The sequence below is a fragment of the Gymnogyps californianus genome, unplaced genomic scaffold, assembly GCF_018139145.2.
Source record: "Gymnogyps californianus isolate 813 unplaced genomic scaffold, ASM1813914v2 HiC_scaffold_50, whole genome shotgun sequence".
In the NCBI taxonomy this organism is placed as follows: Eukaryota; Metazoa; Chordata; class Aves; order Accipitriformes; family Cathartidae; genus Gymnogyps; species Gymnogyps californianus.
The window spans coordinates 221,873-247,558 of record NW_026114400.1 but is presented as its reverse complement, the minus strand read 5'-3'; the positions used below and the strand labels follow the sequence as shown (position 1 = coordinate 247,558).

At 37.0% G+C, this 25,686-nt stretch overlaps 1 protein-coding gene across 1 annotated transcript in view; it reads left to right on the top strand.

The window, feature by feature from the left end:
* The window catches only part of LOC127028947 (nipped-B-like protein), a 167,668-nt gene that overhangs the window by 61,652 nt on the left and 80,330 nt on the right, over positions 1 to 25,686 (top strand). The window contains exons 2-8 of the mRNA XM_050914608.1: positions 112 to 255; positions 3,018 to 3,183; positions 4,788 to 4,918; positions 10,617 to 10,716; positions 12,349 to 12,500; positions 13,546 to 13,706; positions 16,999 to 17,092. Of these exons, the coding sequence (XP_050770565.1) occupies positions 192 to 255; positions 3,018 to 3,183; positions 4,788 to 4,918; positions 10,617 to 10,716; positions 12,349 to 12,500; positions 13,546 to 13,706; positions 16,999 to 17,092 (868 nt within the window). The 5' untranslated portion in view covers positions 112 to 191. The remainder of the gene's footprint in view (positions 1 to 111; positions 256 to 3,017; positions 3,184 to 4,787; positions 4,919 to 10,616; positions 10,717 to 12,348; positions 12,501 to 13,545; positions 13,707 to 16,998; positions 17,093 to 25,686) is intronic.

Genomic DNA, 25,686 nt, shown 5'->3' with positions numbered 1-25,686 from the left:
TTTAAAATTCTTTTAAGTAAACCAAGAATTTTAATTTGGTTTTGTGTTTTTTTTTTTTTGTTGTGTTGGTTTTTTTTGTTTTTGTTTGTTTGTTTGTTTGTTTGTTTTTAGTGCTTGGGAGATGGGAAGTAATGATAGCTGGCACCTGAACTAAAATATCTGTGTAGGCGCTACCATCCCAGAACTTCAGGATGAATGGGGATATGCCTCATGTTCCCATCACTACTCTTGCAGGGATTGCTAGTCTTACAGACCGTAAGTACTCTTTTTTTTTTTTTTTTTGTCTTTGCTATGTTCACTTCTACCTCTTCAGTAAATACCTGCATTTTCAAAATACTAAAAATAGTTTTATTTTTAAAGCTCTTAAAAGTAAATCTGTTCAAAATCAGATTTGATATTAAAAATGTTAATTTTGTCATTGCTCGAATTTTAAAAATATATTCAAACAAAATATGCTAATTTAAACATGAAATGAAATGTAGGTTAAAAAAAAAAACCCTTAAGTAAACCTGAAACATAAAATATAGGAATTCATTGTTTGTTTGGAATATCATTCAGTAACATATCTGGGTACCCCACAAATAAAGAAAAACATATAAATGATAAAATACTTCTCTAAAACATACATCTCATCATCTTCACTGAAGAGAGAGAGAGAGAAGATTAGACTGATGTTCAGCTAGAGAGAGTTGTGGAATATGCTGAATATACTTGAAACCTAGTTCCTTAGTTTTGGACGAAGTACAAAAAAATTGCTCTAATTAACAGGTGCAAAGAATGGTTGCTAGAATGGAAATAAGCAGCTGAACCTATGAGGCTTCTCTCTTGGCTGTTCAGCCTACAAAAGGAGCAGATGAGGTGTGTGTGCCGTCTTTAAATACATCAGGAAGACAAAGTGCAAGGAAAGGAAAAGAACTGTTTACATTAAAAGCTGATACTGGTGCAAAACCAAATGGTTATAATCTGACCAAAAATAAATTTCTAGTGGAAACTAAGAGGAGATTTATCATTACTATAATGAGGTCCTAGAACAACCATTCCAATAAGAGAAGTTGGGACAAAGATGCATCTTGTTTATAAAGTATAAGCAAGAGTTTATAGCTCAGTTGTCTGTCTGAGGATAATTGGACTCAGTGACCCAAGTGCTGCTTCTGAGCTCTTGTTTTTATTATTATACTGTTGAAATTTGGAGACTTTCCAAGACACTGAAAGTATATACCCAGCAATTGAATTTAATTGCCTACAGTTAAAAAAAGCAGATGTATTCGAGGGGAAAAAAACCCACTTCTTCATGTCTTTCTGATATTCTGAAATATCAAATTGGAAGATGCTGCTTATGTATTTATATGTGTATATATGTATCGTTATGTGTGTCTAATAATGGGCCATCAGGATGCAAATCATAAGTTTCTGGGCTATGGGCAGTTTTCCAGCACTAAGTATTTGCAGGTAAGGTTCTAAAGAAGTCAAAATACTTAACTGGTAGAAGTCACTGGTCAGACTCCTGGTGCAAGAGTTTCTTGAAACACTGAACTACCTTTGGTGGAATTAGCCCTTGTGTTAGGTGCATTTGCTTCTTTATCTGTTGTATTTATCTGATGTTTAGAAACTCAGGAGCAGCTGAAAGAGAAAGGCTTGTCACTGCTTCACCTTATTTCTCTCTATGTGAAAAGAAGGTACTGGAATGGACAAGTCCTGTTGCCCTAAAAACATGGAGGACATGATGACTAGAGGCAGTAGAGTAGGCTCAGTTAACTAGCTGAATTTATACTGTTTTAATAAATATACTTTGCTGATCTTGCTAATTTTTCCAAGTTTCAAGGCACATTCAAGGTAATCTAATGCAAGTAATGAAAGCTAGCTATTTTAATATATTATACATTTTTATTTGAATTGCAGTTTATTTCTAAATACAGTAATGATATACATTGTATAGGGGGAAAAAAAACTGGAATTCTGCCCCCCCCCCTTTTTTCTTTTAAAAAAGAATTTCAAAATATAAAAGAGCCAAAATAGTATATTTCACAGTTGTTTTTTTCTGAAGCTATTTCTAATGTAATCAGCCTGGGAACTTGAAGTCAGAGTCAGCTTGTTTTTGTGGACCCATGAAAGTGACTTTCCTACGTAGCAGGCTTTTTGGCCTCTTCTGGCTTAGTCTCATCTCTGTAGCCCTGCCAAATCATCTGGTCAAGGCTTCTTATTTGGTACACTTCATTGTTATGCCTGTGGACCTAAGAATGCCCTCTGAAAGTATAGTATGCTCATTTATAATTTGATTGAAACATTGCAATAGGTGTTTTCATTAAACAAATCTTTTTACCAAGATTTGTGAATAGGTATATTGACTGAATTGACATTTTAGTGATCATTCCAACCAATGATACTAGCCTTTTCTTGATATTACTTACATAAAAATGAATACGACAGGAGAAGAATAAACTGAGAATTTAATTAGTGGCTTAAATTGGTTGTTGGGTTGTTTAGGTTTTTTTGGTGATTTTTTTTTTTTTGGTTGGGTTGTTTTTTTTATCTACCCTCACCATACAAAGTGGGAACACTAATTAAATATGAAGGTCAGAGTAGAAAACTTAAAGTATGTGATCAATGCACTTAAAGTACTGCATGCAGCTACAAGGATTTTGCATTTCCTTCCTTCCCTTTATCCATGCTTTCAGCTCCAAGAGAAAACTGCCATAGCATTAAATAACTTAATACTCTGGAATGTTTAAAAGTATGTTTTTATTCATAGTACTTGCCTTAGCACAGTTAAATATTTACAATAATATAGTAACATAACTTATGGACTTGACTGCATTACTTTGTTTAAAACAGAGTCCAGCCTTTGTGTGTGTGTGTGTGTGTTCATGATTAAAAAAAATCCAGAAATCTTTCCTATATTTCAAATGTAGTTGTCAGGTTTTCTTTCTTAATCATGTGAGGGAGTAAGAAGGTGTCCATCTTTGTATGCTTGTGTTTCATGAAATGATTCTGAACTCCTTTCTGTTTTCTGATAACAGTTTTGAACCAGCTGCCTCTTCCATCGCCTTTACCTGCTACAACAACAAAAAGCCTGCTTTTCAATGGACGGATAGCTGAAGAGGTGAACTGCCTTCTGGCTTGCAGGGATGAAAATCTGGTTTCGCAGCTTGTCCACAGTCTCAATCAGGTGTCAACAGATCACATGTATGTATTTTGAACTTCAGCTATAGCAGATCACCATCCTTATTCCTTGAAATTAAAATGAACTGAATTGAGAAGGGTGTTTGTGAGAATCTGAAAATTAGAACGTGCAGGTTTTTTATTAGACTAGCTTAGCAGATTACCGCTGTATAAGAGTCAATTGTTTCAGTCAATCAGAATGTTAGTAATTGTCTGACAGCCCTTATGCATAACTAATTTTTTTTTTTTTTTAATAGATCTGCTGCTTGTTCCATCCTTGCTAGTTAGGAGTGCAAACTTTGTGGTATTGATTGTGCAGTAGTCATTTTTGTTCCACTTTGGTTAATAATGCACATAGACAAATTATATACACAGTATTACACAAAAAGATACTTTTTTTGAGACACCCATGTAAGACCTATGTCAGTTCTGATTAGATATTGAGCTTAAATATTTTAAGAATTGAACCAGCAAGTATGCTAATGTATTTTCTTTTTGTTAATATATATTTTGTTTTTTCATTTTTCCCTGGTGTCCTTTGAATTGTCTTATGTTGACAGCCCTGTCTTTTTCCTACATGTTTCAATCAATTTTTTTGATCAAATGGAAGTAGCTTTTAAAAGTCCTCAAAGCAAACAATTGCAGGAATATAACAAAAAAAAAAAAAAGGGGGGGGGGGAAGGAAAAAAAAACCAGTGATGCACAATGCAATTGCTCACCACCCGCTGACCGATGCCCAGTTAGTTCCCGAGCTGCGATCCGCGCCTCCCGGCCAACTCCCCCCTGTTTATATACTGGGCATGACGTTCCATGGTATGGAATACCCCTTTGGCTAGTTCAGGTCAGCTGCCCCGGCTCTGCTCCCTCCCAGCTTCTTGCACACCTGCTTGCTGGCAGAGCATGGGAAACTGAAAAGTCCTTGGCTTAAGATAAGCGCTCCTTAGCAACAACTAAAACCTCAGAGTGTTATCAACATCATTCTCACACTAAATCCAAAACCCAGCACTGTACCAGCTACTAAGAGGAGAGTTAACTCTGTCCCAGCCGAAACCAGGACAAAGTGAAAGCATGGATGCATTTATAGAAAATCCATTACATTTTTGATGGTTCGAAGGGAATCCTGTGATGTTAAAGATATGCCAATTTTTCTTTTTAAAATAAAAGATTCTCAAAGTGTTGGGCTGCAACCTGAATGTTATACATTCACGCATATCTTATTTTCACTCCTACAATAATACTTTCTTGATGTTATGCCAAAGCGTTGTTCTTTTATGGAGATCATGATACAAAAGTGGGCATAAGAAACTTTTTATAATAGTCTGAAACTGACAGCCATGTGTATATATAAGTGCTTATTAACAGAAAATAATTTTGAAGGCTAGTAGGAATACTTCTTCCATTCCTTAAACAAGAGAGGAAAAAAAAAAAATAGAGGCAGGGAACAGTGCTTTGCAGACTTGTTTTTTTTCTATATTTTAACAGTAAATTGTCGTCGTTTGGTTTGGTTTGGTTTTGGTTGGTGGTTTTTTTTTTTGTTTTTTTTTTTTTTTTTTTTTTTACTTGACTCATGGTTTCTTATAATTTGAAAATGCATTTGCCTCTTTATTTGCTTACTTCCACAATTCCAGAGAACTGAAAGATAACCTTGGCAGTGATGATCCAGAGGGAGATATACCAGTCTTGCTGCAGGCTATCCTGGCAAGGAATCCTAATGTTTTCAGGGAGAAAAGTATGCAAAACAGATACGGGGTACAAAGCGGTAAGGATTTTTGATTATTTATTGATTGTGTTTTATGTTGTTCTGTAAGTTTAGGGGACTGATACTAACCACAAATATATATGGAGCACAACTGTGATATTCATGCCTTACCTTGTATTTGATAGTGATATAAAGCTGTGTATCTTGACATCTTCTAAGAGTGATTGTATTAGAATAAGCATGGAAATAAACTCTACCAGGTATTTTTGTAAAAAATAATGTTTAATTTCACTACAAAGTTTAATTTCTAGGATGAGTGATTGGATTTTATTTTAAAGTAATTTTATTTGAATTTCTTTATGGCTAGGTTCATATATTTGTCTTAGTAAATAATTGAAGTTGGGAAAATATGCCTTGATCTTACTGAAAATCTGTACGATTATAGTGTATCATTGTAGTGGTAGTTCTTAATAGTTCTGGGGTAAGGAATAAGGTTGAATGAACCATACTTAACAGCTCCTCCCTGACATTCCTCTTCTCAGCAATTTGTGATGCCCTATAGATTTTACTGTTTTGACAGCTAATTCTTTTCTGAGGTTTAGCGAGATATACTGCTGGATAGCAAAGATGGAGAAGGGGAGAGACCAAGCAAAGGATTAATCAGACAGATTCTATTTGTAGATCTGGAGACTTCTTCATTTGCACCTGAAATCTTTTCTTTAAATACTAAACTATGAAATGAGTAGGAGAATTTCCAGAGTTTTTGCAGTATGAGGATAAAGCTTTGCTAGCATTGTAGAGATATAGATAAAAGTGTTACTGGAGTCCACAGGGGATAGAAAGTGTAGGGTGTTTTTGGAGGGGAAAAAAATAATAAAATGAGATTATTAAGTTCGTTCATCTAGGCTAGCGAGTAAAAAGCCATACAGTATTTGAAAAGAACTTGCTAAGGACAGAACATGTAATGTTCCTTGAAAGAATGCAGAAATTTCCTGGAATGAAAATGTGAAAGGCAGTGCTAAATATTTAGTAGCTCATTGATACATATATCCTGAAATTTAAGCTCTGAAAACAGTCTCCAGATTCTGGGTTTGGTGGTAGCCATGGCAGAGTATGATTTTTCTAGCTGTGGGAAGAGTTGTGACTGTCCTGCTGGTTTTTGCAGAGTGGTTCCACAAAGAATCAGAGTTTTCCACCAGTTTTGTAGAGTAAAATAATTTTTTGCCAGTGCAAAAGGGAGACGTTTTTGAAATTATTTGTTGCAGCAGAGGCTTTTGAAAGAAAGAAGATAAAGTGAGTTAATTTCTTTCTAATTTTTGCTAATTCTGTGCTTCAGAGGGGGAAACACTTTTGCAGCTTGATTCAATAGGTTAAGAATAATCCTTAATGAAATAAAAGCACCTCTATCTTTAGTAAATGTGCTTTGGCCTATGCTTGAAGGAAGGTACTAGTACAGAATTAAAAACAATTCAACATGAAACTTAAAAGAATAGTTGATGTTATTTTAATAAAGTTAACAAAGTGGTTTCAGAGAACCAGAAGATATCAGACTTTAAAACTTCCTTGAATATTTAATTTTATGTTACATAATTCTGGATACTTGTACCAGTGCAAACATTGCAATGTAAGTGTGAAATCAGAAAAATTGAAAGAAAGGGGGAAGAGGGGAAAAGCATAGCTGTAGACCAAGTATTTTGAGAGGAAGAAGGCCTTGGAATGAATGTTTGGAAAAGCTAGGCAAAGTGTGACTTCATTTTCAATGGAAAAAGGCCACACTCTTACCTGGAAATAGGGGGATCTTTAAGCTAGATGCTAGCAAATTGTGGTAGCCTTATTAGCTGTTAATACATCCTATTCAGATCTCCAAGGCCGAAGGAGGATATACTGATGTGTTCTGGCAGCAAAGGTTGGGTTTTCTTCTGTTTTCTGAACAGATTTTGTAATCTCTGTAGAGTCATGATTTGTAGAACAATTGAGGGTTTGGTAGAGATCTTATGTAATACATTTTGCCAGCTAGAAGAATGAAATTTAGGCTCTTTTCTAGTATTTCAAATTCATCTCTTCTGCTTTCCTTACTGTCTTCCTTCTGAATATTGTCCTTCTGCCTTCTGTTGAGTCCAGCATGCGGTGAAGTCAGCGCTGGGTACTGTGACTCAGTATTTGTAATGCCCAGAATTGAGAAGGAACGAAGGCAGTGGGACCCCCTGTCTATTTACTCAGCCTGGGGTGGGACTCTGCACCATGATCCCTTGAGTGTCAGTTCCAGTGTTAGTATGGACAAACTGAACTCAAATTCATTTCTCCTAGCCTTCTTTTCTAACGTAAGAACAGAAAGACCACCTGGCTAAAGAATTACATTAAACGTGGAATAAAATTCTTGGTTCAGTACAATTTGTCAGGAAATAAAGGCATCTTCAGAAAGCTAAATATTGTGTTTTGAATACTTGTGAATATAAGGTAAAGCACAAGCAGAATTCTGTGCTGATGGTTTTTTCCAAGGTCATATTGATTTCTAGCTCAACACTGTTTAGAGCAAGAATCGGTTTTAGTTATGATGAACAAATAGTGCAAGAAAGATGTATTATGTGGACACTTTTGCTTTGTGTCCTGGGTGCGCACACACACACACCCGCCACCTCCACCCCCAAAAAATTGCTGGCATATTTCGTTTCAGGTAATGCAGCAGCAGTGTTCAAACTCTTATTCCCTGTCTTTTGATAATAGTCCCATTGTTGAAACAGTCTTCATACAGATTAGATTTTTCGTTAGATTTTTCAGACTGCTTTCTATTACTAGGTTGTCTGAACAGACTGAGTCACATCACCATGCGGCATCAGGCCTAACTTGTACAAGGGCAGCATGTTAATTTTATTTTAGACCTTTTTCATCAGATGACAGAGAAAGTTGTGGGTGCCATCTTTCAACTACATCTGTCTTGCATCTTATAGTGTATGAGTGGACTACTTTAGTTTGAGTTTTCATAATAATTTTTTCTCTTTTCCCTCTCAACACTTTGGCTTTGTCTTTCAGCAGATATGTGTTGGAAGATCAGCTAAAATGTATTGCACTAGGTTAGTATTCATAGCATAGCTTAGGGTGCAGAAAGGACTTAAAATTCACTTTAAACTATTTACCACAACTTGTGCATTTTTGAGGATTAAGATCTTATGCATCTTTCCATAAACGTCAATTACTTAGATAATTTTTTCATTTATACAAGAATTCAAGTGCACATGTGCCTGTAAAAGGGAAAAACTTTGTAGATGTACGCTTTCAATAAGAGTGTATATTTAACTGAAAAATCACCTGTTAGTGAGTAGTCCTAGCTTAAGCATGCATGATGCTGTAGTACAGTTTAATCATACAAGACTTTTTCTGTGATCTTGAGCTGTGTTTTTACGTAGTGAGTTCTTTGGCATTTAGTAGGAATGCTAAAATGGATTTATGCGTATCACTTTTTTCCAAGCAAAAAAAATTATAGTCAAGACTGGGAGTATGTGTTAAGGAAACTCATTCTAGGAATGTTATTACTAGGATGATGTTTTCTCAAAACTGAACATTACCAACAATCAAAATTAAAGTTGCATTTAAAAGAAATTCTTAAGTATTTTAAGGTATGGAAATGCACAGTGGAGCCATAAATCAGCTGCTTAGTGATATGACAACAATGTAAAAAATGTACAAGAAGATATTTTAGTGTTAATGGCCACAGACTAATTTCAACTTCTTTTTAGACTAAATGTTTGGGGCTTATTTTTACTCCTTCCTCATTACATCATTACTAGGCAGATTTGTTATCTGTCTGGAAACTTTGGAGACACTGTTGTGGTGGATTGGTTTTTTTGTGTGGGTTTTTTTTTTTGGGGGGGAGGAGGAGGTGTTGTGGGTGGGGTTTTTTTGGTTTTTTTAGGTTATCTAGATTGTGTCCCCCATGTCAGGGCCCCCCCCCCCCCCAACAGAGATAGAGAGGTGAGAACTGTTTGTCACAGAATAAGTTTTAGGGTTTTTTAAATAGCATTAAAAATTAATTCATTTATATATTTTCTGTCATTCTTTTAAACCAAAAACTACTGCATTTAGGGTTCAAAACGTGTTTTAAATTTAGGGAGGAGAAAAATAGATATGTTTTTAAAGTATTTTAAAAGTGCAGTCTTTGCTTTAAGCATAAAATGAAACTTCATCTGTACAGTTCATACTCATATGGCCACATTCTGTCAGCTTTCTGTACATGAATGTTAAGGGTTAGTAGTTTGACTAACTACTACCTAGCTGTGGTGAGAGTGGCTGTGAGAGGTGAGCAGGCAGTGGGCATGCCGGGTGCTGCCTCCAACACAAAACCCCTGGAGTTTCCTCCTCACTTGCCTCTGTGCGAGGCAACCAGTGTCCATTTAAACAAATTTTGCAGGAGTTGGAGTCCCCTTCTGTTACTCTGGACAATGAAATGTCCTCTGTACTGAAGTATGGAGGTCTCTGATTCCCCCCCCCAGCACAACATGGGACTTTCACTCCTGCTGTGGGCTAGTTTGCCTGTGCTAATGTACTTGGAATGCAGCACTTCATACCTATTGGGAGGTAGTAACGGCTGCATTCCTGGGGGATTATCCCATCTCTTCTCTGCTGGGGAGAGGGGAAGAGAAAAGAGGGTGACAGGGAGGATTTCTGAAACTAGCTTTGCTTGTGTGAATATTGCAGTAATTGAAATCGGTGATAGTAATTCAAGGATTGATGGCTCCCAAACACTCTGGATTGGGGACTACTGTCAGCCTTCTATCTAACCTCTTGGTTTAAAATATTTGCATTACTGATGTGCTTTTACCCACGGCTGTGGATCACTTGCTGTGGCTTCCCAAGCTGTAGTGTGCACGTGAATTCTGATGCTGTTTTAGCTGCAAGACATTCAATTCTGTCATTAAAATCACCTGGTTAAAAGTCATATAAGTTTTTGTGTACCTGCACCACTTCAACTTCCAGTGTCATGTGGTGGTTAGGAAATTCTTTATACTTGTATCGAAGAGAGGGGGGAAAAAAAAAAAAGATCCCCTTTAAATTCTCCCTAATAAAGATGCGAGTTAGTTTCAAGCCCATTGGTACTTGTGGCTTGCCATCTAGTACAACTCCTGAATTTCCAAAGCATGACTGTGGGAATCTACAGGCTGTGGGAGTCTACAGGTGGGATATTGGTGGTTCTTTGCAATTAAAAATATTTCAGCACCTTCTTTGATAACATTCCTTATAAGCGTGGTGGAGGTAGAATAGAAAGCTTTTGTCCCTGGGTAGAAAGGAACCACTAAGGCATTATGGGAGCAGGGAGAATATCTTGCACCGCTCAGCCCAAGATGATTGTTTGCTGTACTTGTTCTAAAAATGGGAGATAAGTTTTCTGTGTTCTTCTGACTTGTTGTGAAGTTTCCAAATCTTTTACTTATTGGCACAATGAGTACTGTACACACCAGTCTGGGGTGTGGAGTATACGTCCTGTTATAAAATGTTTCTATTTACTAGCAGGTTTTTGGCTAAGGAACAGAGGAAGGAACTACCGTTGATATTTATAATTGAATTAATACTGCTTTAGGGAACACTCTTTTTATGTCATGGTGTAAAATGGACATCTTACATGGAATCTAACAGTTGTAGGTAGAAGATGTTAATGTCTGTAAAGTTTATAATCTCTTTGTATATAATAATTTCTGAAATGAGAGACTTCATTGATTAAAAAGGAAATGCATGTAAAGTAATGCTACTATCTTCTTCTTAATAGGGATGATGATGTCACAGTTTAATATTTCTCAGAATTCCATGCGAGGTAGTCCTGCATCTTCCAATTATCAACAAACCACTATCGCACATAGCCCTTCCAGGTAATGCTTTCTTTTAAATGGGGTGGGATAGGCAGCGAACTGCAAATTCTTCCTACAGTGACAGTCAATTCTTGTTGCAAGTATGTGAATGGAAGATGATCAGTGTCAAGACAAATTTTGCATTTGTCTGACAGCAGGGTGAGTTTCTTCAGCTGGCAAAGAAACATCTTTTTGTTAGTGAGTTAATCTTTGTATTCTGACTAGTCATGATTCCCTGCTCTCTCTCCTTCCCATAATTTTGGCAAACTTTCTTTCCTGCTTAAGGAATCCCCCTGCCTCCTGCCACCCCTCCAGCTGTTCTCTACTGGTAGCAGGAGGATAGGAGAGAAGAGGCTATGTGTTCCAGCATGTATAACAGTACCAATGTGACAGGAGGGTGGGAAAGAAGGCTTGTAAAGGCATGGAGTACTGCTGTAACAGTTATACAAAAGGCTGCTCAGAGGAGGATAGGCCCAGTAGTTTGGCCAGTCTTCCAGCAGCTTCCTCATCAACTTTCTGGTTCTTTTTCAAACTTTGAGTGTTGGCAAGTAGCATGTACCTATAATCCAGGCCTTTGTTAACATCATAAAGTACTCTGGACTAGAGGAAAGAGTTCTGCATGTAGTTTCAACTCAGTTACTGGGCTTTAATAGATTTCATCTCCAGTTATTAGATATCATTATTAAAATAAACTTATTTCACTTCAAGTTAGTGTAATTGTTTTGGCAAATGAAATGCTCTGTATCTGCACAAAAACCAGTACACTTTTTTTACTTTTATATCTAAAAGTGATATTGAAGAAGGTTTTTTGAATTGTGAATATTACAATGTGCTAAGTCTTCTTGAAATCCTTGCAAAATCCTTGTGTTATATACTTTGCTATTTCTTTCTATGGAAGCTTACCTTCATAGAGTTGCTATCTAGAACTGAGGGTTGTGAAAACATGTATTGTACTTTCTGAAGTATTTATTTGGTTTATTTTTATTTTGAAAAGCTCATATAAGAATTTAAATTATAATGTACGTGTATTATTGTCACAAGCCTATTTTATGGCTTCCTATCTTTAGGATGAGTCTAAGATAAAGCCAGTGAAAGAATAAGTTGTATTCAGTGGACTTTGGGTCAGGTCCTACCTAACTGCCTATCACATTCCTATATCTTGGCAGTATAGTTCTGTTAGATGAAGTTCTTTGCAATCTTACTGGAAAAATCATATTTAGAGTAGATGGCTCCTTGTTAATCCTAGCGAGCTAGTTGTTATATGATAATTAAACCTTAGCTGTCACTTTCATTCAAACTTCTAGGATTAACTTTTGGAAATTGCATATCTTGTTTTAGTAAATCTGCAGATCTTATTTTGATAAATATTTGTGTCATTGTTTCCTTTCCCTAGGTGGAGGTCTTATGAATGCATTTTATTCTGTTCTTTACTTTTACTAATGCAGTACCCAAGCTGTGGCTCTTAAGTAATAATTGAAGTTGGGAAGGTATCGATAGCTTAAAATACTGCTTTTGAAGGGGTTTCTTGATTGCGTTGGAATTTTCTCTTACAGAAGTTATAATGTTCCAAAGGTATAATATTCCAAAAGAAATAATAAATTTGTCTAAATTTCCTTTTCCAACTTTTAAAAACTTTTTTTATTTTATTTTTAGTCGGTTTGTGCCACCACAGACAAGCTCTGGTAACAGATTTTTGGCACAACAGAATAGTCCAGTGCCTAGTCCGTATGCTCCTCAAAGCCCTGCAGGATACATGCCATATTCACATCCTCCGAGTTATACACCACATCCTCAGATGCAGCAAGGTAAGTCTGTGATGTTTGTTTTATTCTCCTGTCTCATGTCAACTTTACCTTCATGCGCATGTTTCACAGCTCTTTAATTTCTTTGAAGGAGTCACATGCTTAATGCAAATCTTTGAGTTGATAGGGAATTTTTTGGGTATGTTTAAGCTTTGCTTTCCTGACTGTACAGAGTGGTAGTATATACTTTATTTTAAAAAAAAAAAAGGGAAGATGATATAGTAAAACATATGTTCATGTTACACTGCTCCTCCCCTATGTACACCCATTTTGCATAGTTGTCACGTATACATGACAATAGAAAAATCAAACCAAAAAATTTTATTTGTTAGCCATGGCAATCATTTATCTGTACTAGCGAAAACCTAATTTTTGCCAGTGTAACGTAAGTTTTGCTGCCAGCTTATTTAGCCTTACCAAACCTTTGTAGTGTAGACTAGACTAAGTTGGCTAGAATTATGCTCAAGGTATGCAGTAACTGGCAAAAATGACCTTCAGAATGAATGGATTTCTTTGTTCTTCCCTTTTCTGAAAACAATCTTGAACAACATGAACACTGTTAAGTATCTAGGCATTTTTTTTTGGTAAATAGAATTCTCGTTGGATTCTTTTAAATCATCTGTTCTTAAAGTTTAGCAATGTGCTTAGAATTTATATAGCTGTTCTGTATGTAATGCTGTGTGTCTCATGAATACCTAAGTTACTAAATGTAGTGAATACAAATTATATAGAGGAAAATAAAGTTTTCTATAACCTATAAGAATATGATACTGTAATTAGGATAGATGTGGAGAGAAGCTTGGCTAATCTGTACATGGAATTTAGGTTTTAAATCCTCTTGAAAATTCAAATCTTAGATATCTAATTTTATTCAAGGTATTTGTGGCAAAAGGATTCAATCAAGAAAGTTGGATTCTTGTTCAGATTCCAGACCTCTTGCATCCAACTCATTAATATCCACTATTATGGTGTTTTCTGTGAATTTTTTTTAGAGTTAATGACTGTGTGACTATATCAGTATAGTTATTTATATTTTTTTGTATTTCAGCTTCAGTATCCAGTCCTATTGTCACAGCTGGGATGAGGAATCTCCATGAAAATAAAGTTTCAAGTCAATTGTCTGGAAATTCAGCTAATCATCATGCTGATAATTCTAGACATGGCTCAAATGAAGACTACCTACAGATGGTGCACAGGCTAAGTAGTGATGTATGTTACCTAGATCAGTTTATTATGATAAAGCAAATATTTACTATGATAAAGCAAGTATGTGTTTAGCTGCCTTAGAAGTCAGATATTTTACTATGTTGTTGATGAATAAAACCACTGAAAATATATTTTAGTTTCAGATGTGTACACTCAACTGTGCAACTTTAATGTGTGAGTTTTTAATTTTTTCTAGATCTCTCTTTCCTTTGGAACAGTTTGTAACATTGATTCTGATGAAATTATGAAAAGTAAAAAATCTTACTCACATATGCGTTTATTTTAAAGAAATGGTAGAGTGTCTCTGCAAGTATTGTAGCAATATGTTGATGCAAACAATACTAGATTCTAAATAGGTGTATAGTTAACTTGTCTTTCTGAAGATTCCCATAACTGTCAATTAGACTTGACATATTTGAATAACCTATTGGGTAATATAGTAGTGTTGTCAAAGACAGAAATTCCTTTTGACACTTTTTCTTACTGGTCTGTTATGCGCTTTTATGGCCTGGTTTCTTTATAAGACATTTTCCCATAGTGACTTTAGTTCATATGGGAGAAATTCTTGCTGAAATCTTAAATCTAAAGGAAAAAAAAACCAGCAACTTTCTCCCACAGTGTTTTGAACTTCTTAATTTTCTTCTTAATGAGCATCTCATCCTGTGGATGAAGCATGTTGGGATTCTTCTTTACAAGTTTGGCACACAGTCTCTTAACAGCTCTTAAGTGGAGAGCACTTAAGTTTCATTTTTATTTTTTGACTTTAGCTCTTTGAACCGTGTGGTCATAGTGATGCCTACAACAGTAGGCATAACAGTAGTTACAAAACTTCATCAAAACCTGGTGGTAAGCAGGCTTTTTTTTTTTTTTTCCTTTGTGTGTGTGTGTTTTATTTAACTTACAAAAACTGTGGGCAACTCTTGTCTTCCTAAATTAGTTCGTGGAAGCAAAAAAAGTGTTGTATTCAACAAGTGTACTATTAACACCAGGCTCCCTAAATCCCTTACCAGGATTAATACACTAGAACTCCGAGAGTTATTAGTTTTATTAGTCGTCTTTTTTTTTAAATGCAAGAATTATGCTGATTAAAAATATTAGCTAAGAAGTAGTATCCTAAACAAGAAAGTTTTGTAATGAAGGAATCTATCATAATACACAATCATCAGATTTTTTTTCTCAGTCTCTGCTTCAGCAATGCAAATTCTTCAAAATAAGAAGCTGTTCTTGGCATTAAGCGTACATATATCCCCCAACTATGTTAAAGGTACACTTTCAAGAGAATCTTGGTTTTGTTAAGACAAGATTTTTGGAAAACTTTAATATTAGGATAATTTATTTCACAATGTTTAAAGAGGAAGTATTTAAAAATATTCACCCCTAATTTTGTGATCCAAGCAATGCAACTGCATCCTAGTTCATGAGAACTTAGAAATGAAACTCATTCAAAACTGACAGACTATGAAAACACAAAACATACCATAATTGTTCAATTTAATTGGAGAAATACTAAAGATAAAAAATAATTATACCTTTAATAGCTGATTTTAGTAGCTATCATGCAGAAAACAGTTTGAAGAATTTGGATTAATTAAAGTATTGCATCTATGTATGAATAATAAGCTTAATCATAATGTTGCAGCCTTTTCAGAAGCAGTGTGACCTTTGGCACAGATAGTTATGAATGAGGATTATTAAATCATAAAACTTAAAAACTGTAATTATTGTTTAGTCTTTTTCTTAGTTTTAGGATTTTGTTGCTTTAAAAATTATGAATAGTTACAGGATATTGTGTATTTGCAATATATGATTTTATAAAATCAACAAGTGTACCCTTGAAGGCTCACTGTGCATATACTCAATTTAAGGACCATTTTTTGATAAACTTGAGAACATTCCTAGAATATAAGTTCGTGCTTACATTTCACCATTTGATGAAGTTCTGAACTAGGAAACAGTAAATGAGCACTTCTGAAAACTTGTCAGCTATGGTAGGAATGGCATGTGTATCTGAAAGGTCATCTACCTAGTTAGTCTGTTTAGTTAATTTAATAAAAGGCACCTTTGCCTGTGTCCTTGGCAATCATGGGTAGAGGACCTCTCCTGTCCTAATAAAACATATATGTTAAAAAGTTACTAAGCTTCCCCCCCGCCCCCCCCAATATTTGGGTTTTTTTGAGATTTATTGCAATTCAAAGATAAGTCAGGTTTGAAAAAAATCAACTCCATAATTTCAGTGTATTAAATAAACGAATAACTAGTACATCAGGAAATTAATTCATTTTAACTTGCAATAAAACACATGTAAGTTTAAGGTATAGTTCTTTTTATTGCACTGAATCTGAATATTAGATTTCTTTGCACATGAGGCTTTCCTCACGTGAGGCAACAAGTCTTTTTGCAAGCACTGTTGCAAAAATAAGTGTAATTAATAGCACAGCATGAGGTTTAGATTCATTTTGCTGGGGGGGGGGATCGAATAGAATTGTTTTGTAAGTGCCCATGGATGGTGAAACTGATGAAATCTGGTTTCTTGTGGATTTATATTCTTTGCCTTGTAAGCACCTTCAGTCCATAAATATCAAACTTTTTTTCCTTTTCCCTAAGCAGTGTGAACTACGCCTTCACAAGGCGTAACGTGTACGGTGGCTAGTCTACTGCTATGCATGTGGAAATTGGCTGTTTGGCCACTGTCAGAGGGAGTGTGTAGTTGCCATCCATCTATCTCAGCTGCTGCAATGGGAGTGCTACAAATTTTGTTCAGTCCTGATGCGTGTATGCTGAAGGGTATAAATACAAAGTGTTAGTTTGCTTAACTGTAAAAGTAAGATGGCATTCTAATAAACTTTAAGGGTAGGTTAAGTGAAAAAATGGTGAGTTTGTTTAAAAAAAAAATCTACTTTTTATACTCAATTTCTTTCAGTTGGTATTGTATAGAGTTCACCTTTCTGCTTTTCAGCTCTTTACTATGAGTGCATGTAAGAAAAAACTTCTAAATGGAATCTTAATGTCAACCAAAAGTGCTTATTTAGCTAGAAGACATATACATAGATTTATTTTTGTGTGCATGTTCTGGTTCTAGATTCTTCTTAAGGCCGATTGTGCTCTGGAATGTTGCCTATATAGTAGTCTAATAGCAATCTAAATTACAAAGATTTTTATATAAATAAATATTTGTCTAATATTTGTTGTATGCTTTCTCATCCAATCAATTTTATCAGTATATGTACTAATTTCAGTCTTTATTTTATCAAGTGTTCATGTTCATAATGTTAATTTTTTATCATTGTCACTTTAGGATGGCGATCCTTCAATAAGGAATGCTGCATCTTTTTCCTTGAGGTCACCACAGTCAGTCTGCTCTCCAGCTGGAAGTGATGGAACCCTTAAAGGTAGTCTAGCAGTCATATATATATCAATATATTTTCTTCCTAATTTTAAAGAACAGAGAGTTTAAAGAGGTATTTAGTTAGTTCTCCCGACTTCTGTATTCCAATAGTACTAAAGAGTATGTCATTAAGTTTTGGATACAAAATTATTTTGAGCCCTGATCCAGAAGAAATTTCTGAAGGTCCAAAATTTGACTAATCATACTTCAAAACAAAGCTCAAATTCATGGAGGACAGAAGAATTTTAAATCCTTTCCAATATGAGGATTAAATTCTTTATAAGAATGGTTTCAGTTGCTCTACATAAGTAATGGTTTAAAGGCAGCATTATGAGTATTGAACTCTTAACCAGTTCAAAAGTGTTTTAACATGCAACGCTTGTCTTGATTGCAATCATCAAATTTTAAGAACGTGAAATTAAAAGTAGTTCAATGAACACAATATATATAGCATAAATGAAGCCTGAAAACCTTAGCTGTGGAGAAGGAATAGAGTGAACTGTCAGTCAGCTGAGAAAATAATTCTTTATGCTAAAATCTGGAATGCGTACTGCTGTTTTTAATATTATCCCGAAGAAGCAATGACTGAGATACATGAGACTTAGCAAGGTAGGGGTTTGGGCATATTCTTGCTAATTTAGGTTTTCAGTGCTTATGTATTTACATGGCAATAGTAAAAAGATGCAACAGTGCTTTCTTCTCTTTAGCCCTGAAACAAAATTAAGTCTTTCTGGATGGTCAGGTTAGGTGGAGAGGGAGAACAGATGGGGGAGATTCTAGAGAAGGTGAGGGTATTGGGCTTGTGCAGCCTAGATAAGAGAAGTCTTTGGGAGGGGATGGACGGGACGACACACAATGGACGGACATGACCTTAGAGCACTCTCCTCATACCTATGAGGAGATTATCAGGAAGACTTGAGTCAGGCTTTTCACAGTGTTGTAGAGGAAGGATGAGAGACAATGGACTTAAATTGAAATGGGAGATTCTGAATAGGTATAAGGAAAAACTTTTTCACTGTCAGGACAGTTGAGCATTGGAAAAGCCCAGAGAATCTGTGCATTTTCCATCCTTGTAGGTTTTCAAGACCAGGCTGGATAAAGCCCTGCATAATGTGGCCTTGCTCACCCTGCTTTGAGCATGAGGATGGACTAAAGACCTCTTGAGGTCCCTTCTTAACTGAATTATCCTATGATCCTGTGACTGCTAATTGATCTCTGTGGTTCATCTTCTGTAGGCATATACTGTGTTAAACAGTGATAGAAGAAATGTGGCTCAAATGCAAGTGAGAAATACTTGTATAGCATGCCAGCAGCATCAGTATTTTAGGAGGTCTTGTGCTAAAGGACTTGTTGTGAGACTCACATAAATGGCAAAGACTAAATGTGGTTGTTTTTCTTTAACTCAGTACACAAAATCCATGTTTGTTGAGCTTATCAGTTTAACAACATTGTGAATCTAAGCTACTTCCACTCAAATATATGATTACCACTCAGCCAGAAGAATATTTGAATTATTTTTTTGGTTAAAGTTGCTGCTGTTTCAATTGGTTGTCTCAGAACCTGTTTTGAAGGGATACCTTTTCAGATTATTTCTGAAAAGAATCTGATTGTACAATTCAGATTGTAATGTTTCAGCATTAGAGGGGCTGAAAAAGTGCAAGAGGAACTTTTTGATTTATTTACCTGTATGTTAGCTTTACTTTTCTCATTGATAAAGCACACAACTGAAATACTGTTATTAATGGTGCTACCATTTTGCCTTCTTAAAGAGATTAATGAACCCTGATTGAGAGAACCGGTTCTTGATGCTGCAAGAATCTTGCCAGACATTTACTTCCTCTAATCTTGCATTTTAGAAATGTATTGAAGAGGTGTGGATAATTACAGTGTTACTTAGAATATGTGATCCCTGACAGTGAGTTTTTGGCCTATGGTTTGGAGTGAAAGCGATTGGTTATGCTGATAAATTTTCCAGTGATGAACAAACAGCAAGTATCTACGCTGAACTTTTTGTTGCTACTCTCATTAGTCCTTGAAAGTTTGGTTGACAATTCGCAAACTTTGATAAAGAAAATCAGCAAAATATTTAATTGTTTGTTTGGGAGGACAAAAAGAATGGCACTAGAGGTCATTGGTCCAGAGAAAGATCACAGGAAGGATGTTAGAATATCTAAGCTTTCTTATATAACATAGAAATGTGAGGCAGTTACCAAAGGTATGGGTACGGACTTCATTTCTGTACTTCTGACATGGAAGTAGCAAGGACTTCTGGAGACTTGGAGAATGTGATTGTACAGCCTTGAATTACTGTGGTGGGTTGACCCTGGCTGGATGCCAAGTGCCCACCAAAGCCGCTCTATCACTCCCCCTCCTCAACTGCACAGGGGGAGAAAATAAAACGAAAGGCTCATGGGTTGAGATAAGGACAGGGAGATCACTTCACCAATTACCGTCACGGGCAAAACAGACTCGGCTTGGGGAAAAATTAGTTTAATTTATTGCTAGTCAAATCAGAGCAGGATAATGAGAAATAAAACCAAATCTTAAAAACACCTTCCCCCTACCCCTCCCTTCTTCCCAGGCTTAACTTTACTCCTTATTTTCTCTACCTCCTCCCCCCGAGCAGCGCAGGGGGACGGGGAATGGGGGTTTGGATCAGTTCATCACTTGTTGTCTCTGCCGCTCCTTCCTCCTCAGGGGGAGGACTCCTCGCACTCTTCCCCTGCTCCAGCGTGGGGTCCCTCCCATGGGAGACAGTCCTTCACGAACTTCTCCAACGTGAGTCCTTCCCACAGGCTGCAGTTCTTCACGAACTGCTCCAGCATGGGTCCCATCCACGGGGTGCAGTCCTTCAGGAACAGACTGCTCCAGTGTGTGTCCCCCGCGGGGTCACAAGTCCTGCCAGCAAACCTGCTCCAGCATGGGCTCCTCTCTCCACGGGGCCACAGGTCCACAGGTCCTGCCAGGAGCCTGCTCCAGCGCGGGCTTCCCACAGGGTCACAGCATCCTTCAGGCATCCACCTGCTCCGGCGTGGGGTCCTCCATGGGCTGCAGGTGGATATCTGCTCCACCGTGGACCTCCATGGGCTGCAGGGGGACAGCCTGTCTCACCATGGTCTTCACCACAGGCTGCAGGGGAATCTCTCTCTCTGCTCCGGTGCCTGGAGCACCTCCTCCCCCTCCTTCTTCACTGACCTTGGTGTCTGCAGAGTTGTTTCTCTCACATCTTCTCACTCCGCTCTCTCTGGCTGCAACTGCTACTCCCCTGTAACTTCTTTTGCCTTTCTTAAATATGTTATCCCAGAGGCGCTACCACTGTTGCTGATTGGCTCGGCCTTGGCCAGCGGCGGGTCCGTCTTGGAACCCGCTGGCATTAACTTTATTGGACATAGGGGAAACTTCTGGCAGCTTCTTACAGAAGCCACCCCTGTAGCCCCCCCCGCCACCAAAACCTTGCCACGCAAACCCAATACAATTACTTTAAGACTGAACGATAGCTGATTGACAGAATCTGAATGAGGAAGAAGTTTTGTTTGCATCTCAGGCAAATATTTGAGAGATGGCAGAAGTTATATTTGTTCTTTTGGTTGGTTATTCACTTAATGGATAAAATTTCTCTGTTACAGAAATTTTTGCCTCACTTCTGCTCCAGTAAAGGTACCAGAGCAGCTGAAGTTTTATCCAGAAGTTCTAGACTGGTCTTTATCCTTTCTTTTTAATGTAAATTCTATATTTTTAGCTATGCAAACAGAATAGTGGCTCTGCTTTCATGCTATCATCTGTTACCACATATGCTTTCATAGAAAATTCATTTCTATGAATTCATCTACGAAGAATTAACATGAAGTATTTTCCTTCTGTTGAGCTCATAAAATATTCTGTGGTATCCATTACCCAAGATCAGTTACTCATCAAAATCCTTTATCCATTTGTTCTATTTTCCCACTCCTCTGGAATCTCAGAAAAGATTGATTTGAATTTTTTTTTTTTTTAAACTTAAGACAACTTCTAAAGATCTGTATAAGGGAAAGCCTTCCACAATGTTTTTAGTCCATTGCTTTCCAAAGAGAAGAGTTCATATATTTACAGTCCTGTTTCCAAACAGTTTCCTAAACTCCTGGGAAAACATCTGTAAGGAATAGCAACAACCCTTATGAAACTATATAATTTTGCACTCTTTAGCAGAAATAACTTGTATTCCCTCCAGAAATTGTTAATGGGTACTTGATTATTTTCTGAATAATTTGGGAAGATTACTTTTATTTTCTTAGGGATTTATAGGACTTCTCCAGAGAGATTCCTCTATACTTGGTCTTTGAATGTATAGTGGGTGGCAATAAGAATTAGGAATCTTCTCAAATCTGTAGTACAGACTTCAGTGCTCTCAAAGGTACTTGTTAAGAAAAATTATCATCTCACCCTCTCTCCTTCAAAAGAAAGTTGGAAGAAATTTATTCAAAGATATTTTCTGACAGGGCCAAAATAAACATTCATTCTTGTTTCTTTCTTCAAGTCTTAACTTTTTACACAAGGATGCTTCTGAATACAGCAGTTCTAAGCTAGAACAGCCAAAGCTGAGGTTTTTCATGAGGCATTTGAAGCTCTGGAGAAAGTGGTGGGACTCTTCCCTGAAAGTTATTGAAAGGAAAGAGTATGTGGAAAGTGAATACAGTCTGTCCTGGAAAACCTCCCAAATGTATGTTGTTCTTTGTCTCGTATGCTATCCCTTTAAGTTTGAATTTTAAATTAAGTTATGCTCTTTGAAAACAAATGTCAATATAGTCTGTTAATCAAAATAAGTAATAATTTCTTTATATCTAGTACAAAACTTTGGGAAGATTTCCAGAGGAAGATTCTGTGATTTTAGAAAATACAGCAGGAAAGGGCTTGGGGGCTTCCCATCTTCTTACCCTCATGTTGGATGAGCTGTACCAGTATCACTCCCAATAACTTCCCTTTTTTTTTTTTTTTTGTTTGTTTTGGGTTTTTTTTGTTAAAATGTCAGTAATGGAGTTTCCTTACTCTTGCCATGCAACCTGTTCAAATTCTTAGTGCTAGAAAGCTTTTCTCCTAATGCTTAGCCTGAATCATTTTTGTTGCAGTTAGGCATGACACTTGACTTCTTTCCAGTGGGCCAGGAAAAACAATTCACATCCTTTTTTTAATTATTATTATTTTTTATTTATAGCAATCATTTACATATCAAAGAATGTTATCATGTCTTGCACTAATCTAATCTTCTACAGACTGAACAGCGCACTTTCTTTCTATCATCTTTACATAAGTAATAATTTCTGAGCTTTTAATTGTCATCTGAATTCTAATTGGTCTGCATTTGTCTTGATGTTGTACTGCCCTAAGTTGTAGATACAACTATATTTGAAGACTTAGAAGGATGAGTAGTCAGAAAAGTACTGTAGATGACCTTGTATGATACTGCTGTCATAGATGAATATAGCTGCTCTTTGGTGATAACTTAGATTCGTGTTGCAAGCTGTTATAAACATATTGCTGTCTTTCTGTAGAGCTTATCTATCTTCCTCTCATGTTGTTACAGTTGCTCTTTCTCAGATGAATAAAAAGTTTGTGCTGCTTCTTACTGAATTTCTTTTGTTTCAAAAGGTTATTCCAATTAGTCAAGAAAATTGTAAATTTTGATTCTGTTTTTAAAAGCAGTTGTGGGCATCTCTCAAACGCTCGACAACAAAAGCTCGTTACGATCTTTAGATTAATAAAATACTCTCTAATTCTGTTAAATGAAAAGTTATTAATGACAAATATTTTATACTACTGTTCTTAAGACAGTGCTCTGGAAAGCTGCACTTGTTCACCTATATTCCGTTCATCCATTTTTACCAAGAACAACTGATACTCTAAACACAGTTTTGCAATAGGGTATACTGTAATCTTGCAGTATTTTTGTCTAGACCATACTTCCTCAGCTTGTTAGTGAAACTGTTATGAGAAGCTATATAGAAAGCCATGCTAAAGTCCAGGCATGACATTCACTTCTCCTTAATCCACAAGACCTATTACTTTACAGAATAAAATTATTTTTATTTCATGATACTTATAACAAATTCACTTTGGAATACTACCTCTTTGTTATTATCTCAATCCTTATAGAGAAATTGTTCTTCTAGTATGTACTTAAATCATACAGACTATATATAATACTCTGGGCAGTCCTTTACCATCCTTTTGAAGGGACTGTTTTTCCCTTTTTAAATCTCTTGGAGGCACAAATTCTCAAGATGATTATTATCAATTCTGAGATTGGTTTAGCCAGGGTTCCAGGGTGAATTTGTCTGACTCCATTTTCATGAAAACACTCAATTTATGTGAAAGTGGTAAATAGGATCGTATTAAATGAAAAAAAAAAAAAAAAAAAAAAAAAGACTTCCATTTACACACTGTAACTTACAGTCTCATACACTACTGCCAAATGTTTTAAGAATGTTCCTCAGGATCTGCCATCACCAGGTTCTCAGCTTTTTCCAGCAGACAAACATCAGTATGAGTGCAATATGAATACTCTAGTCTTCTCCTTCTCCAGCTTCTGCCTTCAAGAACTTATTTAGAGAATAATTACTCGGATGTGAAGTCTAATAATCCACATGTAGAAAATATGCATTCATTAAAGCCTCTCTTTCAAAAGACTTTTTCAGTAAAAAGTCTGGAATGCTGTGTCCAGGTTTGATGAACAACGATTTGGTACCCACTTAAATAATGTTCTTGGAGTCTCGAGGATCACTTTGCTATGGATTTAAAAAGACTTAGCACTTGAATGTTCCTGATGTTTCTCTCCAGTGTGCTATGAACCAAGTATTAGCCATCAGTCTTCATTTGTTCACTAGTAGTTTTTTTTCTGACTGTCATGCATAGGAAACAATACTTCTGGCAAAAGAGCATGTAGGATGGGTGAAAGACTTTCTTTCAACATCTAGGAACCTTTACCTGCAAGGGATTTAAAGGAATAAGGAGATACTATTTTGAGTGACCCTTTTGAAGTTGTTGTTGTGTAAGTGGAAAGCTAATAATTCTTTAAAATTCTTTAAGATATGTGAATCCTAAGTTCTTGGGAACCTTAATAGTTGGTTTTTAACCATGTGGATCACAACAAAGAATGTGACCAGTGGTGGGACTTCGGTGCATCAGCTTTAAAAGGCGAGTGGTCTTTGCTCTGAAGAGGCTCAGAGATGATCAGAGAAAGTATCATGAATGTTTAAATCAGATGTGAGTAGAATAGAATAGAATATACTACAACAATCATCTAGTCCAACTGCCTGACCCCTTCAGGGCTGACCATAAGTTAAAGCATGTTATTAAGGGCATTGTCCAAATGCCTCTTAAACACTGACAGGCATGGGACATCGACCACCTCTCTAGGAAGCCTCTTCCAGTGTCTGACCACCCTCTTGGTAAAGAAATGCTTCCTAATGTCAAGTCTGAACCTCCCCTGACACAGCTTTGAGCCATTCCCATGTGTCCTGCCATTGGATACCAGGGAGGAGAGATCAGCACCTCCCTCTCCACTTCCCCTCCTCAGGAAGCTGTAGAGAGCAATGAGGTCGCCCCTCAGCCTCCTTTTCTCCAAACTAGACAACCCCAGAGTCCTCAGTCGCTCCTCATACCTGGACATGCCTTCCAGCCCTTTCACCAGCTTTGTTGCCCTCCTCTGGACGCATTCAAGGACCTTAACATCCTTCTTAAATTTTGGGGCCCAGAACTGCACGCAGTACTCAAGGTGAGGCCGCACCAAGGCTAAAGACAGCGGGATAATCACCTCTTTTGACCAGCTGGTTATGCTGTGCTTGCTGCACCCCAGGATGCGGTTTGCCCTCCTGGCTGCCAGGGCACACTGCTGACTCATATTGAGCCTGCTGTCAACCAGCACCCCCAGATCCCTTTCTGCAGGGCTGCTCTCCAGCCACTCCTCTCCCAATTTATACTTGTGCCTGGTGTTACTCTGTCCCAAGTGCAGAATCTGGCATTTGTTCTTGTTAAATTTCATCCCATTAATCATTGCCCAATGCTCCGATCTATCTAGATGCCTCTGCAAGGCCTCTCATCCCTCGAGAGAGTCAACAGCACCTCCCAGTTTAGTATCATCAGCAAACTTGCTAATGGTGCATTCAACTCCTGCATCCAGATCGTTGATAAATATATCGAACAGAACTGGCCCTAGAATTGAACCCTGAGGAACACTGCTGGTGACCGGTCTCCAGCCATGTGTAGCCTTCTTGTAAACTGGAATAACATTGGCTAGCTTCCAGTCAGCAGGGACCTCCCCAGACTCCCAAGACCTTTGGTAGATGATTGAGAGGGGTCCTGCCACAACATCTGCTAGCTTTAGTACTTTGGGATGAATCCCATCAGGCCTCATGGACTTGTGAACATTCAGCTGATACAGCTGGTCCCTTACAATTTCAGTGGCCACAAATGGAAAGTCACTGTTCCCGCAGTCGTGGTCCTCAGACTCAGAGGACTGGGCAGCCCAAGGTCTATCAGTATTATTAAAGACTGAGGCAAAAAAAGCATTGAATGCCTCTGCTTTTTCTTCATCCCTATTAGTCAGGTGACCATCTTCAACAAGTA